We start from the raw sequence: 21,159 nt of genomic DNA, 5'->3' as shown, positions 1-21,159 counted from the left end.
AAGGTACATAAATTATGTTGAACGCGATATACTTAAGAAATTCAACACAAACTGAGGTTTTAAACATATTCATTTTAAAAACGTAAAGTTGAATGGTTTAAATGTAATATTCGTAAATTAATTATTTGAAACCACTTTAGCGTTATTAAAATATGTTGATAGATTAACAAGTACTTAATTCTGAAACATACAAAGCCTAACCATGAAAACTTATATAGTGCTTTAACTACTTTACTTAAAAATATGTTAACCCTTGTATCGCATACTGATTTTAGATATTACTAGAAGTCATGATTACAAATAAATAAAGCACTTTTACTGGTAGCAGTTTAGGTCATTCATATTTAAGGGTAATATATTCTCTTTTATGACCACGTTGACGTCCATAATATCAATCACCGGCTGTCAAAGGGTTAACATACGTGATACTAAACAGTTATATTTTAGAGTAACAGACCATGTCTGTCTTTTTAACCAGATTACAATGACTTTAATGAAGATATATCTATATACTTAGTAGACAAATCTAAATTTGTAGTTGACATTCCAATATATCTTGCTACTGTGTCGAGTCCATTTCATTCTACGTGCTCAACATTTCCGCGGGAATTGGCCAACGATAATAAATTATACAGAAATAGATAATATCATGATAGCGGCCGAGATATTGAAGAAATTAAATAAACCATATCGAACAAAAGATAACATAAACATGAAGTAATAAAGCCTTCGCTCCACTAACGTAGTATAAGGATTTATAGAGCGCACTAAAAGTCAGATTAGGTCTCCCCATACGTAGTAATGCGCGGCCCATGTTCTGACTACTACTGATATCCTGTTGTGGTTTCTATGCGAAACACATTACATTGAGCTCAAGTTATAGACGATACGCGTTTTTAACAATGCAGTTATTTTAACGTGAGACCGTTTTTTAAAACTGTTTAATACCATCTGTTTTAAGATGATAAGAGAACCTAAATAAATTGTCATTTTTAATACGTAACTGCTTGTTAGTGATTTTGTTTTTTTTAAATTATTAGTTAGAATCCTTTGGTGCGAATGGCGCGCTGTCATTAAAAAGTATCAGAATGATTAGTAAAAAACATAAATGTCGACATTTTAGTAAGACTAGTGTTGCGCCAGTACACCGACACAGTGTCTGATTTTCTTCCTTACAATAGTAAGTTTTAATTCGAAAATGATAACTACACTCGTGTAATACAAAATTAAATCATGTAACTATCGAATTAATACGACTCTCCTTAATATAAAATTGATTGCTCTTATCGTGCTAGATATGAAATATACGCATGCCTTTCATAACTTGTACGTAAATGAGATTGATATTAGAAAATTGTCTAAATTATTGAGGGCCTTTGTAACGGCAGTCAGCGTGGGAAATGAGGAGAGTTTTCACGTGTAACTGTTCAAACACCTCAGCTTAGATCCATTAAGTCTATTACCTTAATACTAGCTCTAAACTGTTGCTAAAACAGACTTCAATCGAAAATACTACACGCTATTTATGTATAGACAAGTTTACGGCCATACTAATGCTTATACATGATAAACCAAACGTTAGTAGCCTATGTGTTCTTCTAGACTATGTTCTACACCTATGCCAAATTTCATCGCGATCCGTTAAAACGTTCTGGAGTTAAGTAACAAAAATCCATCCATTTAAACTTTCGCATTTGTTATATTAAGATTGGAAGGGTTTTTTTATATTATAAGGTGAAAAAAGCGAGCGGCCACCTGAATTCGCTGTTATAGCGAAGTGACCGTTGCCCATAGACATACGCAATTGCATATGCCTTGACTACCTTCAATCGACGGAGGAGAGGATGCACAGAATAAAAATATTTTCCCTTCCATGCATCCTCTCATCCGGAATGTCCGCTTCCACTTTCCGTCATATCCTTATAAGAAAAAGGGTAGGAAGGGAAAGACGACTGAATTCGGCCTCCGGGACGCACACTCATTAGACGAAATGCGGAATTGCTTCCACTTGACGCCTGTCTTCTATGTGGTCGTGGTATTTCCCGGGCGAGCCGGGCCAATTCATGCGAAGATGTTAAAGCGGGATCTACCACTGTTAAAAGGGCTCTACCATCTATGTTATCTTCCTAATAAAATAGATTTAGTTTATTTTTAGTTTTAAAACTATTGATTATTCTAGGAATTAATATTCATAAAATATTACTCATCTTATCTTAGGAATTCTAATGCAAGTCTATCATACACATCATTTAGTTAAACATAACAACGTAATCACGTCTTAAAATTCATTATTCTATTTGAAATTAACAAATCAATTAGAGTTACTTACTTAGAATGCTAAAGTCTAAAGTTGAAGAGATAATGGCATGTGTTGTAAAATTATTAATACTGTCAGCTAGTTAGAAGGATGGCTAATAACTTAAATCTAATTGTCTTGCTAAAATTATAAATGCGAATGTTTAGATGGATAGATGGCGATGGATGGATGTTTGTTTGAAGGTATTTCCAAAACGGGTGTACGGATCTCACCGAAATTTGTGATAGTGTTATCGGCCCTCCGTTGCATCATTAAAAAAAATTACAAAATAACGTTAAATAAAATAAAAGTATCAAAATGAATGCCACATTCAAAATCCTTAAGTGGTCACTACGGAACTCTTTTAAAATGGATTTGTTTAAGAAAGATTCACTAATTGCCGTCGAACTATTTGTATGGTAGTTAACTCTGTAAACTTATAAATATTTGAAGTTTACTATTCAGCATTACAACAAAATTCAGGCACAATTCTAACAAACAACTTTATTTTACTTAACAATTATTTTCAAACAAAAAAAAATGTATTTCAAGCATAAAATATAATCTAATTAAAGGTTGACCTTTACTACAATTGCGTACTCTATACCAGCGCCATTAAAACCCAAGGTTATTTTATAAATTTAGGAAATACAAAGTAATTTTACAGTAATTTTAATAACGTAAAACATTTATTGATCGATTTAGAATAATAGTTAATAACGTTGTTCTTCGACAAGGAAACAAAGTGTTACTAATTTTATTGAAACAATTTAATGTAATTCTCTTACTAAATGCGTAAAACTATTTGTAAATGAATAATTCAGATATAATTCTTTGCTATTGTGTTTTTATTATTTTTTTTATAATCCAGGAATCTAAAATCACGACTATAATATTAAATATTGGTTACTTCATCATCAGCCTATACGTCCCCACTAAGCGGGTCGGAGCCTTTCCTAAGTTACGGGTGACTAGGTAGTCAACCACGCTGGCCCAGTGATGTTTGGTTGACTTCACATCATTGAATTTCTTCTCAGATATATGCAGGTTGCATCACGATGTTTTCCTTCACCGTAAGAACGTCGGATAAATGTACATATGTAAATCGTAAATCGAAAAATACATTGGTACATGGCGGGATTCGAACCTAGGATCTGCAGATTACAAGTCAAGTGCTTGACCACTGAGCCACCGACGCTCTTATTAGTAAGATTATTCTGACAGACTAGAAATATTCTGTAAAATAATTCTTTCCCATTATTAAAAAATAAAGTATAAATTTTATTAAGACATAGTTATTTTAAACAAAGAAACAAGTCATAACTAAACAGTCTTGAATACGAAATAATTTATATTTTTCACTGTCAGCAACTCAGTTAAATAGTATTTTTTTTTTAATATTAGCATTTGTAAATTTACTTATATTTCTTTTACCATTCCAACTAAGCTCTAGGCTTGTGCTGTGATATTGTTTACGACATAGTGGATTAGCGGGATTCGACCCCCGACCTCGTGATCGGAAATCCGTACCCATAACCATTAGGCTATTGACGCTTTTGTTTTTTCAAATAAATCTCACAGTCTCAAGTTTAAATCAATTCAAATTGTTAATAAAGCAGTTATTGATGTCGGAGCTGTCAGTTTATAATACAACTGAATAACAAATTAGTCAAGCTGTTGTTTTTTTGTTTACAAAATCGAGAAGTTTTATTGTTTCTGTAAAATATCAACCGGTAGCTATTAAACTTTCAAAAACGAGGTTCAAACAGCGATGTTTTTTTTTATTGCAAATATATAGTTTGAAAAAAATCCTGCTTTGTTATGATAAAAAATAAAAACTATAAACGTTGTTTTGTACCGCGAATCAACTTCTATTTACATCTCTTAAATGGTACAAATCTATTAAACAATCTCTTTTTCAACAATTAATACATAAAATCTTCGTCATAGATTCAACTGATAAAGAGAATAAATGAATAAAAATTGTGGCTTAATATCTTCTTACTTTTTAATATTATATAAACCTAAAAGTTGGCGGGGGGGAGGGGGGAGCAAAGAAGAAACTATAGGAGAATAGACATATTCCCCTATAGTTTGTTGCTATTGAAAGCTACTAGGAAGAAAATCCGATACTGTGCCGGTATACTGGTGCAACACTAGCCTTACTAAAATATCGACATTTATGTCCCCTCACTAATCATTCTGACACAAGATTTGGTAACAAAAGGGCGTCATTCGCGCCAAAGGATTCTAACTAATAATATCTAAAACTATTATACATAGTACAAAAATTTGAAAATTGGCTCCATGACCCGCGTGCGTTAACTCGTAACGCGAAGAGAATTGCAACTATTTGCGAAACTAATTATAACCACATTCCAATAACTTGAAGTCAAGGTTATTTCGAGATGCATGTATCACGTCATGGGATATCTATAATCATCGCCAATTATTTGAATTTCATATGATTGCAGTGCCTGTTTACAAATTGATTAATTGCAATGAATACGCAGCCTTTTTATCTATTAACTAGCGTTTACTAAAATTCCACACCAACGAACTGCGTACACTACATCATCTTCATCATTAATCATTATCGTCAACATCTGCTGGACATAACCATTTCAAAATACTTTCCACAATGTGGTCTTCCACTTTTCCTTTCCAAAGAATACATATGGCTCTCAAAAGGTTAACAAAGTCCACCCAAAACAAGGATACTCTATGTTTAACCACCATTATTGAATTTTATTTTCGAAATAATATTCTTTATTCAAATCTAAACGAGTAAAACTTTCAAGTCTTTAACTTTACAGGTGTTTTCCAGGTTCGATCAGGGCAAGTCTACAAAAGGCGCGAGCAAACTGCGTCGAGACCTTATCAACGCGGAGATCGCCAACCTTCGGGACCTGCTGCCGTTACCGCCGTCCACCCGACAGCGTCTCTCACAGCTGCAGCTCATGGCCCTCGTCTGCGTCTACGTCAGGAAGTCCAACTATTTCCAACAAGGTCAGACTGAATTAATATATCGTCAATTTCTATTAGATTGTTTCATTATAAGAGCATTTTCGACTCGTTTTTTAAGGTTTTAATATTAGTTTACTCAAATTAAATTATGAGCTCAAAGGACAATGCATAAATCTGTAGGGGCTATGTTCCCAACCACAAACAGACGTGGGATTGGTTCTAATACTCATATGATGACACAAGAAAAGACTTACTAACCAACCAACCATATTCCAAACGATAAAAAAAAACGATTTTATAAAGCTTTGATTTTAAAAATAAATGCTTATTTAATTAAAAAACAATCCTACTCACAAAGTATTATACAATATGAATAAAAAAAACTAAAAAGGTCAAAGAAAAACGGCAATAAACTGATATTAGCTTTTTAAATCCAAAGCATTTGTGTTTACATGTTCCATTTTTAAATACTCCAGTACCTGGATGGAGCTTTGCTCGGTATTTTTTTTTAATTGTTTTTTTGGAAATTATATTTAAGTACGAATTACTAATAAAATGATGAAATATGAATAATATTTTTCGATCTTACCTATAGAAAAAGTTAAGTTTATGTTTAAGTTGATTATCGATAAAACACGTATAAAATGACATTTTCTAAAAACCATTCCTAGCTAGATCGATTTATCGCCCTCGAAACCCCCTATATACTAAATTTTATGAAAATCGTTGGAGCCGATTCCGAGATTCCAATTATATATACAAGAATTGCTCATTTAAATATAAGACTAGCGCAGTACTCGTAGATTTGAATTCACAGTCATACATGATAAAACTACAACGATCAAACTATTTAATTCATAGCAGATAAATTATAAACTCCAAAGGTTTTATAAACACCTGTATATCTGAAGGTATAACCTCTTTTATATCCGTATTATTCTATTCAAATAGATATATCAAGATGACATCATCGAGTCAACCTTCCCGACGTGCGACGTTGTAATGCAACTGAATAATTATAGTAATCTGTTAGTTGTAAGAGCTAGTCACGGGGGATCATTTGGATCTGATGCGACAACAAAAATAGAGTTACGTTGTGTAGCCTCGGTTAATCTTAAAGGTGTTGGCATATTTTTATGCCAAATTATTATTTTAAAAACAATGTTTGATTTTAAACTGAAATATTGTAGCCAATTAAAATACTTGGATATGTTAGATAAACGTCTATAAATACAACAGTTTGAAAATCAAGTGAAAATCGTCATAAATTAATATACAAGTTCACTATTCGTTTTAAAAAAATATGTCGAATAGCGGGATTCGAATTCCCGACCACAGGATCGGAAATCCGTACCCTTAACCATTAGGCTATTGACGCTTCGAATTACCCTGATTGACCAATAACAATTTATGTTCTAATTTTTGTAATATTAGTAAATTTTGTGTACCATTCCAACTAAGCTCTATGCTTGTGCTAGGATATGGTTAACGACAATAATCGAATGGATTGGAGCCCCCGACCACGCGATCGGAAATCCGTACAACCATTAACCTATTGATGATTCAAAATCAGACTAACTAACACAAATATAATTCTACGTTAATATTCTCAAAAGGATGAAAACATATTACACTTCCCGAATGATTTCAAGTGGTAATAATAAAGCAACCAGTGCCCCTGCATCTTGCAACTTACAGCAAATAAAATGATTATCTAACACGCGTGCAGTATACCTGTCATCGTGTCATTCAGTTCACTGCAACTTGTGCAGTATGAATTTACAAATCTAATCTCACTCATAAACGTTATGTTTCTCATTGCTTTGTTTAAATACATTTTGTATTCACTGACCTGAGAACACAGGTGGCTTATTTTCAATATCTGCTAGTACATGCTGAAATTTGTCAGAGATTTATTCTTTCGTGTTTAGTATTAATGTTAAAATATTAGCAGATTTTTGTTAATTTACTAATATTTCTTATACCATTCCAACTAAGCTCTTAGGTGCTAGGACATGGCTTACTATATTGTGGAATAGCGGGATTCGAATCTCCTATCATACGATCGGAAATCCGTACCCTTAACCATTAGACGTTTGACCCTTCGTATTACCCTGATGCATAAAAACCTATAATATTTATGTTTTAATTTCTAAATATCTTGTTACTGTTTAGTCTTAGTAAACATGAAAGGTACAATTTATGTAAGTCAAAAGCAATAGTACCTTTAATTCCCGATTATCTTAAACAAGATAAAACTGTTTATTTTAGAAAGAAAAATAATTGGTCATAAGATTTATATAGTTAACTGACAAGGTTGTAATGCAATGATGTGGCTAACAACATTTTGAGAATGTTATTTTCAAGCTCAATTAAACACATTAGCTCAAGGCTGCATATCACGAAGACTTCAATATTGAGTATATTTACGTAAACGGCCTTGAACTCTTGTACTAAAAACTGCAATTAAACAAACTTGATTTGGCAAGGAAGAGAATATATAGGAAAGGAAGATATTTCTTCATGTACAGTCAGATGCATAAATATTTATACATTAATTAAAGCATACGGTTTAAAAAAATGTATGCACGTTTCTATCCATATGCTTCCGACCATGAGTACATAACATTTATGGATACTTGGATACATATTTTTTTAAACCGAAGCCTTTACAAGATTTTAATATTTGATAATGTATTTATATTTAAGCAGCTGACTGTACATACACTCCCCTGCCTTAGAAAAATAGGCAACGTATCTTTTATAACTTATTGCAGATTCATATGGGCAGCGGTCACTTTGCTAATTCCAAACCAAACGTTTTCCATTACATAAAAAACTGTAGTTCACACGATCAATCACAGAAGTTCGGTGACGTTGTTTCAAGGGATCGTATTTGATATGAAAATTAATGAAAATTAGCGGGTCTGTGTTGCTACCGGCTGATGGTTATTGTTCGTAATGGTGCCTCGAGGACCGAACTCCGTCAGTACGTGTCACGCCCGCATCGCACGCTACAACCGTTCACATGACTCAAATCGGGATTGTACACATTGATTTTTGAGAAGATTATGTAGCGAATATCAATTGATTATTTCTAAACCTTATACTAAGATCCAAATATGTATAAAAATATTAGAATTCACTTATTACATACTACTATTTATTAGATCAAAGCAAAAGAAATACGTTAAAATTTTAATTGAAAGAAAAATTAGATAGTTAAAAGTCATATGAATTAGTATATTATATTCTTATACTGAATACAATTTGAAATAATTGATAAAAAAAATATTCAATAAAGTTTCTTAGGCCTGTATCTTTAGTATTCAAAAATAACGTGAATCCATCCCTGGCATTTTCCCGCGGGAGAGCTGATTCCACATCCCGCCTCCCGGGGACTCGATAAACGCTCGATTGTCCGCGGATCGTGGGAACCTGTATTTGCATATCATTGCCACAACACTATTTACTCAATAACCGATTCGAGATGTATTACTAGCTGTCGCCCGCGACTTCGTCCGCTATTAGAAAACGTAGCTTATTTATTCTTACAGAATATGTCAAATTTCATCAAAATTCGTTGAGCCGTTCCTGAGACTTCTAACAAACATCCGTCCATCCGTATAAACATTCACATTTATAATATTAGTAAGAAAGCTCAGCGAGCTAATAAATTATTTTACTTTTAATTTTAATTCTAGACTATGACTTACAAACGCATATACACTTCTAATGGTCACCAAAGAAGATAATAAGCGTAAATTTAGCATGCAGTATCTACGCTAAGCAATCGATAAATACCTTTAAAGACTCTGAGTCCTACAGTTAGTGTTTTTATAAAAATTGTCAAAGGAATTGCAAATATTTTGCTATTAAACTAATTAGTTAAACAAGATACAACAATGTTAAAATACAATATGGGCATCCTAAACAGAATGAAGGCGCGGTAAGACTGGCAGTCAATTACGATTCCCAAGTCTTATGGCTCTAAATGCTGAAATTACAGGAGAAGGGCTGGAATTAGCGGGCACGCACAGACGCTTCGTATTCTCTCAACAATTTTTGCATACCACCATGGGAACTAGCCAGTATGAACCTTTCTTGTGGTTAATTAACCCTTAAGTACCGGGTGATTGGTAATACCCGTTCGGGTCGATACCGCGGCATTGACGTACATGCCGTTCTCATGAATGTTCTGGAATGTTGGTTATGGATTTTACATTCCGTTTTACAAAAATAAAAACACACTGTACATAATTGTGTTAACATCGTTTATGAACCAGTTCAATGCAATGCATATTTTTTAATAATAGTATAATTTTATACAGGATGATAATAATTAAATTACCACTAACTTTACGGCTTTACATTTAAATGTATCACCAATCTACATAGTTAATGGATTCATTAATAATTAAAGTGTGTACTCGACACTATCATATGATACAAATTATTAACGAGACCAAATAAAATATACTTAAACGTTAATCGCGAAACATGGGTACAAGACATGCGAGAGATACGCGGCCTAAGTGATCATTTACAATGCTACGATATTAATTGCTCCACACCTATGCAGACTAAGTAAGGTTACGTGCACATCTGGAAAATATCAACGAATAAAACCTACATACGCGCAGGTCACGAGCGGTAAAAAGCATTCGTATTCGCGATGTATACACTAGATGTGAACGCACCTTTATATGTAAGAACTTACGAAGTAAATTGACACACTTTAGAAATGATTACGTAGCTCTAATAAACTTATGTTGTAATTTTTATTTGATTAAATAAATAAACTTTGATGCTTTTGAATTCAATAGGCTTATTAAATGATTTATTGGTCATATCATAAGTAGAGAGTGCGATGAAGTTTGAGAAATAAACCTTGTACGATTTAATATTGTTATTATAGTACGATACAAGTTTAAAGATTAGTAAACTAATATGAACAAATCTGAACTCATAGGTTAATTCTTACTAATATAATATATGCGATAGTAGCTCTGTCTATCTGTCGCGCTTTCACAGCAAAATAGTAAATCGTATGAAATTAAATTTGGTACACACTTATCTTTTTAACACGACAAAATGGATGTGAGGGGTTGAAAAGAAGAGAGTTGTATATCACTTATGTCATTTTAAGAGCTTGCTTGAAACTTATGTTTCAGGCTGTTGATTCGATATAAATAAATATCGCGATGAATATAAGTTCCCGGTACTATATAAAACTCAAAAAGGAATACATGATTTCGCGTATGTACAGTTATTCTGTACGTAACTATGTACTATCTGGGTATCTAGCGGTATTGAAAATTTAAAATAACAGTCATTTGATCGTTTCTTAGGCATTGAGACGAAGAGGCGGAAGAAAAACCAATAAGACGCAGCTTTTAAATGTGTATGTACGAAAAAAATGTGTGACCTAATTGGTTATTTTATTGGCGCAGTTTTCTCATTGGAGTAAGTGTAACACCGCGAAGTAGCCTGACTGTACGTAGGCTCGTGTGTACAGTCGTTAATCCAATTAGCGTCCGTGGCGCTGTGTCACATTAACATTCATTTAAAATTTAAATCAGGCAGAAAATTACTTGGTGACTAGTTACCGAGAACCGAAGACAGGTGTAGATAGATAAGTTACATGTTATACATTGCTCCCCTGAAATGATAGAGCAGAGATTTTATCTAACTAATCCAATATCAACGCGGCATTGTAATTTAAATTTTATTTCTCTTGCCAACTTGAACGAGTTGCCAAGTAACAAGTTCTTATATTATATTTAAAGTGGTGAAAATATATCAAAAAGCAATATATAAGCTAACCTAAAAATTCTGGAGTAGATAGACACATCCATCTCCATCCATCTTTCACCAAACCAAAGAAACTAGAAAGTAAATTTTGTAAATTAAAAAAATAAACTTAAAGTGAGTTGAAAATCGAACCCAAAACTCATATCACAGCAAACTAAGCACTGAGCTATATTTACTGTTTTGTTTTTCTAAATCTTTTGTGTATTTCTAGAGAACAATGTCTGTAGGTTTTAAATGTACATAGGTTAAACGCTTTAGTTGTATCGGGTCACATATTGAGTGGGTCAAGGTCTGCCGCGTTCTGAGACCTCTATACATACCAAGATTTATAGCTTCGCGAGTGAACTATTATTACTCTGCGTACAATTGAATGTTACTTTTTATGAATATACTAACATATTATTTTCGAGACTCGAAATGACCTTGAATTATTAATTCTCTTCGGCTAGTTCCAACTTGAATTAATAGAATAATTATAGCGTTTAAGTAATGTAATTAATTGTGTTAGCGCTTGTAACTTTAAGTGGACTTTAAGTTACATGTCTTAAATAGTCAATTAATTTGTTAAAAATTTAATTAAACGACCTCATCACTTAATTAGACTTAATGCTTTGCATATGGAAGAAATACTTTGTCGAAGGTTGTCGAATTGTCAACAATTTATAAATGTTAATTTTGAAATAATTTACTGACTTTCTTACCGTGAGTTTCTAAGACCAAAAACTCTGTTTAAAACATATTCTCATATCAGTCTTTCATTATTGACAAAAAAGAGATAACAACATATTTTAAATGGAGATTTCGATCTCAGAAACTCACGCTTACTCATTAAATAGTCAGTTATGGAGGCCCTTAGCTGACTTACGGAAGTTTTTTGAGTCTATAATCTTCGTTTAAAACATATTGTTGTCTTTGTTTTGTCAAAGATAAAGACAGGGACGACAATATGTTTTATACAGATATTTTTGTCTCAGAAACCCAGGATAAGATAAGGCAATTAGATATTTACACTAATAATCGTTTAGTACGCCTTGGCCTATTCATTCGGTAGTCCCACTTTAAGCTAACGATTGTGCCGCAATATGCTTAATCAAATTAATTGTCTACCAACAATTAAGTCCCGCGGTAAGGTCGGAAATAATTATTTCTATCGATTATAAAAATCGATTGTGATACGCGATTACGATTCAACACAATAAGCGAAACGAATCGATGGGAGATGCGAAGTAATTGAACACACTGATACAGACTTCAACTATGTGATCAGATTGTTGTGCTACAGAATTTCAAGTAACATACAAACTAATTTTGTTTTCATTCAATTACTTTTAAATATAAACTAGTTCTCACCCGCAACTTCTTCTTCAAGTAATTAAAAATAAAATTGTAAGTAGCCTATGTGTTCTACATATATGCCAAATTTCAGCGAGATCCGTTGAGCCATGTCAGATATAATTTCAAACAAACAACCGTCCAGCCATTTAAATATTCGCATTTATAATATTAGTTAGAAGAAAGACATATTGATTCATCTCAAATGCTTATAGCTACGTATTTAACACATATTGAGTAGAAAATAAGAGGACGAAATTAATGTATTCTATTAACTGCCGAGCTGTTAATAGTGTTTTGACTTGACCTAGTCACTAAGGTTCTCTGAAACTAAGGGTACGACAATAGGAAACAGATATAGAACAAGCTCCTAAGATTAAACTTATATAAAAACGGCTAAACACTCACGTATATTCGTCCGGTGGCACCGACTAGTTTCGAGCCCATCAGGGGCCCTTCATCAGGGGGAGTGGGACTGGTATTATTTCGCGGATGCGGCCGGATGGGGTCGCGCCTAAGATTAGTTGTTACCCAAGATTTTTAATGGTAGGATCCGTTTAGGTAACTTATCATTCTATCATCATCACAAATCTATATCACATCCAATTTACAATTCATGATTTAAAATATGTTGACCTTGAACCTCAAACTTGATAATCAACTTAACAACATGTCAATTGTAATAACTTAATTTAACAAAATTACTTTGTCGACATGAGAAATATTGATTTGACCTAAAGATAAAAATATCTATCTATCTTGATAACTATCTTCAACTGTTGATGTTAAGCGATGACTTAAAATTAATATTGAAAATACATCGATAAAAATAATTAGCGTCGTTAACTTATGTCTCTTTTATCTTAATATCGGTAGACAGAGATAGATATTTATCTCTTACCAATCAATCGTAGTGTACAGTGTGTCAGTCTCTATCTATCAAGTCTTTAATAAAATCCGGTAAAAAACTTTTTAACACACATTTTCGTTGCCCTAATGAAAACAATTGGACCTAGTTCGCTTTTAGTGTCTGATACGAGAGACAAAAGTGCCCCATACTTTCCCAGCAAAACGACCCTATTGCGTACGCAACCTTATCGCCCGATAACTTAGCAAACGTAAATTAACATATTAAACGTAAAGTAACTCAAAGCGTTTTTGCCAAGAAGACACAAGGAATAAAATGGGTTCGAACTATCCAGGCGGGAATAAGATCATAAACGCATCACCGGAGAGAAGTAGGGCATAAAACCATTGGATTATTTACCCTCGGGAGTTAATACTACATGAAAGGTCATTCCAGCCAGTAATAGAAATAAATTCGGTACACTGACGAAACATTAGTACAAAACGATACATATTCTTAGTTTCTATGTTCTTTTAAATAATATAAGGAATACGAAATAATTGTCCGAAAACATATGCGCTGTGTATACTATAATAAAGTGGAAACATTTGATTGATTGCATTCAATGAGATGTCCTTTTACGAGATATCTCAGGAACGGCTCAACGATTCTTAATGACATTTGTCACAGACATAGACTACTCATTCTTCTTCTTATTCTAGTGCCTCTTCAGTCTTGAAGGTTGGCCACTAACTTGGAATATTTGGTTCTGTCAAGCGCAAGGCGAAACAGTTCCTCCGCTGACCTAATCCCTCCTTAATATTACGACTACTCATTAAATTTCTTTCAATTACACGCAGACGGAGTCCGTATTTCTTTACGAGCTATGTATTCGTGACTTTTGATAGCTTAAGCGAGGTTAAAAATTGTGTAATTCTACTCGAAACAAAAGACTGACTGAACTCTTGTAGAACTATCGTATTGATTTGACATCAAATATGTAATTAAAACTGATGACTCTATCCCATTCATTCGTTCAATTAATAATTATTGACAGATTTTATAATGAAAAGTAATATATTTCATTCATTTTTGCATTGTTTTTTTTTATTTATAGTCGCCTGACAGGCCATCTAATTGTATACACAATAGGTTACATGAAATTGACACGATTTAGTAACATTTTTCATGACTTTCGAATAAAAAAATAAACCAAGAACTAAAGAATACATCAGTGACCTTTCCTTCGTTTCTTTATATTGATATGAATGTGTAATTAAAAATAATTTGAAGCGTCAATAGCCTAATGGTTAATAGTACGGATTACCAATCACGAGGTCGAGGGTTCGAATCCCGTCATTCGATTACTGTCGTAAACCATGGCCTAGCACAAGCTTAAAGCCTAATTGGAATGGTACAAGTAGAGTAAAATAACAAAAAATCTCATAATATAAAAAGAAATTATGGATAACATTGATACGTTAATTTTAGGTTATAGGACAATGTGGTAATAAATTTTAAAACAAAGGTTTCTGCCCTTGTAGTTAAAACAGTGAATGGATTGTCGTTTGTTTTTATTTTAATCTTTATGTGTAACGACTACGACTAAGGGTCCGTCAAGAAGCAAGCGTATCACCATCTCAATGGCCGGCAACGCATTTGCGGTTCCTCTGGTATTGCTGATGTCAGTGGGCGTCGTTGAACACCGCGGTGTTCCCGCTGCTCATTTGCCCCCTTCAGTTATTAAAAAAAGAAACTTTAGAGTTTATTCTAAAGAATTTCAACGTTCTTGTTCTGTCGTACCAACTACCATTCAAACAAACATAAAACAACTTAACATATGTTTCTAATTAATGGGTGAATTATAATACTATGAGTGGAATTATTTCTAATTGCAATTACCATAATTATAACAAGCATTTAACACATTCAAAGCTCATAAAATAACATATTACTCAACACTATATATAATTTTTATTTATATCGTAAAAGCATTCTTAAACTCAATCCATATCATCAGATAATATCAACGCCCAACAGTTATTCTATCTAATTTCTAATCTAACAACAACTTAATTAATAGCCACTTGTTGAAATCGATTTCGGACTTGATTTATAAATCGAATGGCCTGTATTTACGTATTATATCGATTCGAACGATTCGATTACAATAGACGATATCATAGGTTTCCGCTTTCATCGATCGTTTGAAGAAATAACAGATTTCCACATATTGTTAAAGGGCTGCAAGCACTATTGCGCAATGCTCATAAAGGTACGTACCCATTGGACTACGTAATACGCAACGTACGCACGGCCAGCAACAAATTTTAGTTTCATTTGTATGATTCTACATAGCACTGCGTCCATTATTCGCGCTTGTATAAATACAATCCAAATCTGCTTAATCCGTGCGTGTGGTGCGTCAGGCGCGGGCCAATGGACTCATATCTTTAAGATACTCCGCTGGTGGAGTGTCCCAAAGTATTTTGAGAGGATGCGTGGAAAGGGAAAATATTTTCTTTCTGTGTATCCTCTCCTCCGTCAGTCCGTTCAGTGATTTCAGCTCGCCGCTCGCTCGTTTGCCACCTTAAGATATAAAAAAGTGGGTTTTAGGCTCCAACACAAGAGATCGCCAAAGTCGCCTGTCTAGCCCCTTCCGTACATTTAAGATAATTATAAAATTCTCTCTACTTATGGGCAAGCAATCAAATAATATTATTACTTTATGTGCTTCTTGAAAGTATTATATTAAACAAGTTATAACAAACTATTCCTTAGAGTTAAGTTTCATAAGTCACACGTCAACGATATCTTGTGGTTAAAACAGCAAAATAATTTATCCATTAATTTTTCAATATAACCATCATACGCGCTAGTTAATCAACAACAAACTATCAAAGTACGAAGTCTTACGAAATGCATGTCTTATCTGAGGTCATCCTCTTCAACGGTGATTCGGACATCAATTAACTTTTCAAGCTCGTCGTCGAAATTGACTTGTCATGGTGATGTGCACGTGAGAGACGCCATAAATACCATTGATAAAGCTACTTTAAGATAACCAAGAGAGCGAATATAAACAAAATTTATTTATTTATTGGCCTATTAGTTATTCTTGGTTTCTTAAAATTGTTGGTCGAATGTTGAACAGTGTGTTACATGTGTTGGAAGCATAATATTTGAGCAATTTGATATTTGGCAAACATCTAAAGGGAATATTCGAGACATCACTTTTATGCGTATTTTGATACATGAAAGAGAAGAAAGATGGCACTTAAGTAAAGTAAGAGAGAGATGCATATATGCAACTCTATTGTGAGTTAAAAATATAAAGTTTTAATATGAATAAATTTGTGATTAACAGAATATTATTATTTTAATTTGTACTAAGTTATTTCATAAAAATATTTTTTTCAAATTCCAGCATAAAACGGAACGGCGGAACGCGATGTAAATGATTAAAACAATTAGCATTTTATTTTTAAAATTTTAACATATTTTTTTAACATAATTCTGCATAAATATTATATGCATTTACAAATATGTATATTTTACTGTGAATATTATCATTTATGATATTAAATTAATGGAGTTTACTTAGTTTTGTTATTAAAATTTATCTATGATTTTTATTTTATGGTTTCTAATTTGATAAACAAGTTTTGATTGATCGTTAAAATGAACGTTATAGTCTATCTGTGGACGTTTGAATCATCATTTTTATATATGTGCATTTTTAATACTGTTTGATTAGAAACAAAATAACAAAGTAAACTAGTGATTGTTGTAACTTATCACTATCTTAAAGGCCGGCAACACATCTGCGCTTCCTCTGGTATTGCTGATGTCCATGGGCGTCGTTGAACACCTCGGTGTTCCCGCTGCTCGTTTGCCCCCTTCTGTTATAAAAAAAACAGATTTTAGGTTCGTTTTCAAATCGAATCCAACATGTTTTATGTGTACTCATTGTTGAAAACAGAATGAAACATTCCGCCAAAGCCGTGGCATACTGGCCAGTGAACCTTTGCCTTTTAAAAAAAAATTAAACAGAGAATTGCGCGGGAAGAGTAGCCAACTTGTAACGTAATAAACGCATTTTGGTTGTCGTGTCGTACTGCTGTTTAATTTTACACACTAATAATAATTATTATTAGGTTAATCTTATAATAAGATGAATACTTATAAAAACACGAGATAGCGTATATTCGTGCATTAAAATTATTTAGAAGCAATATTTTAACTTTTATTATTTATTTGCAATATTTGTTATCTGTTACGGAAGTCATTTTTAAAATATATTACTTATATTCACAGTAATAAAATGGATCGAATACATCAGAGAAGATGATTTTGACAGCGACATTGTCGGCGCGGAATTGAAATAAAAACTTTGTAAGTAACCATGTGTTCTTTGAGACAAATACACAGAATAAACATACGTCCATCTATACATTCATCCAAACTTTTGCATTTATAATATTACTATGAAGTATAATAAAATATTATTACCTAAAATACTTAAGAAATTGCAGGAATATATTCATATTTGTAGCCACAGTTTCTAGTCACATGGTGTGGGTTATTCAACAAAAAGAGTTCGATTTTTTTTGTTTTTTTCCCGTGCAGTCATTATACATCATTACCGTTTTATCGTTGAGTTTTGGGACACGCTGTATAAGACATAGAAATGACACTTATGGCCATATACTTGAAAACATTCGAAAGAATTTAATCGGGCTATTATTCAAACATATTACAAAGTATAGTAAATTTTTAAGGTTCCGTACCTCATAGGAAAATAACGGAACCCTTATAGCTCACTTTGTTGTCCGTCCGTCTGTCAGTCAAGACCCTTTTTCTCAAAAACGCGTGAAGGTATCAAGCTGGAATTTATTTCTCTTTTATACCTGAAAGACCTATGTAAGCTCCCAAGAAAAATATATTTACTTACTATCCTTGTTTCCTTACAAATAATGTATATATATATATATATGATACGGTGGCAAACGATCGAGCGGCCACCCGAAATCGCTGAAATAGCGAAGCGACCGCTGCCCATAGACATACGCAATCGCATATGCGTATGTCTATGGGCAAAAATGGTTAATGTATGCAAAAACAGATGAATAATACTTAGTTATACTGATAAATAACTTAACTAAGCGTATAATTATCTTAATTTACAAGCATTTCCTAACACCTGGATCAAAATCTATAAATATTTAAATTCTACCACAAACATTGTAATTTAGGAAGTATTCAGCAATAAGTTTCGATGTTCAATTATTTTTTAATAACAACTCCCCTTGACATTTGCTATATCATCTTTAACTACCGTAGTAAGACATTAAAAATTAACATTTTAATATTATTTGTAATATAAATATATATGATAAAGAAGTGATTTATTATTGTTATGTTGATGTTAACGTTTTTTATCTATTTATTTTTTAAAATCGTACTAAATATTCTAACAGTGGTAGAGCCCGCTTTAACATCTTCGCACGAATCGGCCCGCCCGGTGAAATACCACGACCACACAGAAGACAGGCGTGAAGTGGAAGCAATTCCGCGTTTCGTCTGATGAGTGTGCGTCCCGGAGGCCTATTTTAGTCCACTTTCCCTTCCCACCATTTTTCTCATAAGGAAAGGATGGGAAGTGGAAGTGGACTTTCCGGATGAGAGGATGCATGGAAGAGGAAAATGTTTTCATTCTGTGCATCCTCTCCTGCGTCGATTTAAGGTCGGCAACGCATATGCAATTGCGTATGTCTATGGGTAACGGTCACTTCGCTATTTCAGCGATCCGCTCGCTCGTTGGTCACCTTATGATAAAAAAAAATATAAGGCCTTGTAGATTGATTCTTTAATTTTGAATTTTGTTTTCTTCCAGTGATCTCCATGTATGCCAAATTTTACCAAGATCCCTTAAGCCGTTCTAGAGATACCTTCAAACAAACATCCATTAATCCATTCATCCGCACATCCAAATATTTCCCTCCAAAAGAGAATACAGAAGTTAATCAAGACATGTTAGTCCATTGATCGTAGGCCTTCTATAAGATTAAACAACAAAAGGTTAAGGTTTTTTTGACTTCAGAAACATATATTTTACTTATTTTAGTACACAAGGCGTAAAGTCACCAGAGTCTCATCGTAAGTCCTTAACGCAAAGCGAATCAAAGCGCAACCGGAGCTCTTTATGCAAATGCTATTGGCAATTACTACAAAAGAAATGGTCCCAGGTACGCTCACGAGCAATGTCGAGGTACGGTCGTGCGATGCCTTTTCGGGTACCTACTTAAATACGTCCATTGTCTGTCAGCAGTGGCCTATTAATTGCGGAACATGTTACTTGATGTGTAAACGCAAATCAAACGCTTTTAATGACTACAAGTTACGTTGAGTTTTATAAGTTGGTAACCTAGTTGTCGCTGCGAATCGGTCACGCCGTTTCGGAGTAGTGTGGTAACTAACATTGTGACGGATTACGATACAATTTTTTCTTCCCTTCTCTTCTTCCTCAGCAACAATTTTTTGTCTTACCACAATATTAATGCAAGTATGTATGCTAAATTTTATTCAGGTATTCTTAAGCATTTCCTCTTCTAGAATATCAATAACCTGTATCTACTTTTATGTCTATTCCACAAAGAGAAATGCGATTTCATTAGACACTAGACTTGTAGAATTTTAATTATTGAATCTTACTTGATTTAGACAAACACTAGCTGTCGCCCGCGACTTCGTCCGCGCGGGGTTATAAAATAGACAGAAGCCGATTCTCAGACCTACTCAATATGCTCACAAAATTTCATGAGAATCGGTCAAGCCGTTTCGGAGGAGTATGGGAGAAGAACACGAGAATTTTATATAAAAAGATTTAACGTAACGTTTTTAATTAATAGGACGTACATTGGATTAAGTTTTAAAAACAAAAGAAAGTCTATAGCTTCATTTGAAGCGAGAATTGAACGTTCATTGCGAAGTACGAACCGGTTGTGATGTCTTCAGAATATCGTCGAGTCTAACGCCGAATTCCATTGAAATAGACGTTGGTTTTATTTAAAGGAGCTCGCAAGGCAGGTGGTTAGCTAAATTGAGATGTTCGTTAGGTCGGTAATTGTATGTATCGCGTCAATCTCGGCCCCAGTTATTCCTGCCGCCCGCGAAAACTGGCCGTGTGTGATTGGAAGACACTGCGCACTCCGATATCTGATTTACTTTTGAAGTAATTCAGTCCTTGAATACTCAATACTCCCGAGTATTATGTTTTAAATGTAAATATTTATACGTTTAAATCAAGACAGGCTGGATTTATATCAATTTTTAAATTATAAAATGTCATTATTTTTAGGTTTTAATAGACAGATTTTGTGGCGGATTTTAGTGAAAAACTTTTTTTACAATCGAAATGTAAGTATTCGTTCATCTCATTTATGCTCTTACTGGCATTCAGCCACATTTACTGGTCACTAAGGGCCTCCCTTAATGAATTTATACAATAAATCTACACTAAGAGACTGATTATGTGACCGCTAACCTACTCTAAATTCGGCAAATGAATTGCTTCAGTTTGGGTCGTAAAAGAAAAATAAAACATTGTGATGTCACATTAATTTTCACTTTAAAGGATGTAATAAGTATAATCGTTGCAACTAAGTATAGCGGCCTCAGGGTGTACTGTTAAGCAAATTAATTAACAAGGCGGTCTGGAATGGGCTCGCGGGCACCGACTAATCAATTCTAAGTGGTAGCCATTTATCTGTTTGCTTTGAAAATTGACGATACGTTTTTCAGGCACTTAATTTGATTGGTTTTAAACGATGATGATAATTATTGTTGGGTAAATTCCTAACTTCAAAAATTAAACTTGTAACATTGAAAATAACAAATTATC

At 33.5% G+C, this 21,159-nt stretch overlaps 1 protein-coding gene across 2 annotated transcripts in view; it reads left to right on the top strand.

Moving 5' to 3' along the window:
* LOC106116833 (neuronal PAS domain protein dysfusion) overlaps positions 1-21,159 on the top strand; it is a 105,022-nt gene that overhangs the window by 23,978 nt on the left and 59,885 nt on the right. Inside the window, exon 3 of one of the 2 annotated variants that reach the window (XM_013310877.1) lies at positions 5,113-5,305. In XM_013310877.1, coding sequence (XP_013166331.1) covers positions 5,113-5,305 — 193 coding nt within the window. The remainder of the gene's footprint in view (positions 1-5,112; positions 5,306-21,159) is intronic. The other variant, XM_013310878.1, reaches the window with a different exon arrangement.

This window comes from Papilio xuthus, unplaced genomic scaffold (assembly GCF_000836235.2).
Source record: "Papilio xuthus unplaced genomic scaffold, Pxut_1.1 DF827714.1, whole genome shotgun sequence".
Lineage (NCBI taxonomy): Eukaryota > Metazoa > Arthropoda > Insecta > Lepidoptera > Papilionidae > Papilio > Papilio xuthus.
The sequence above is the reverse complement of the archived record's forward strand: the minus strand, read 5'-3'. Positions and strand labels throughout refer to the sequence as shown.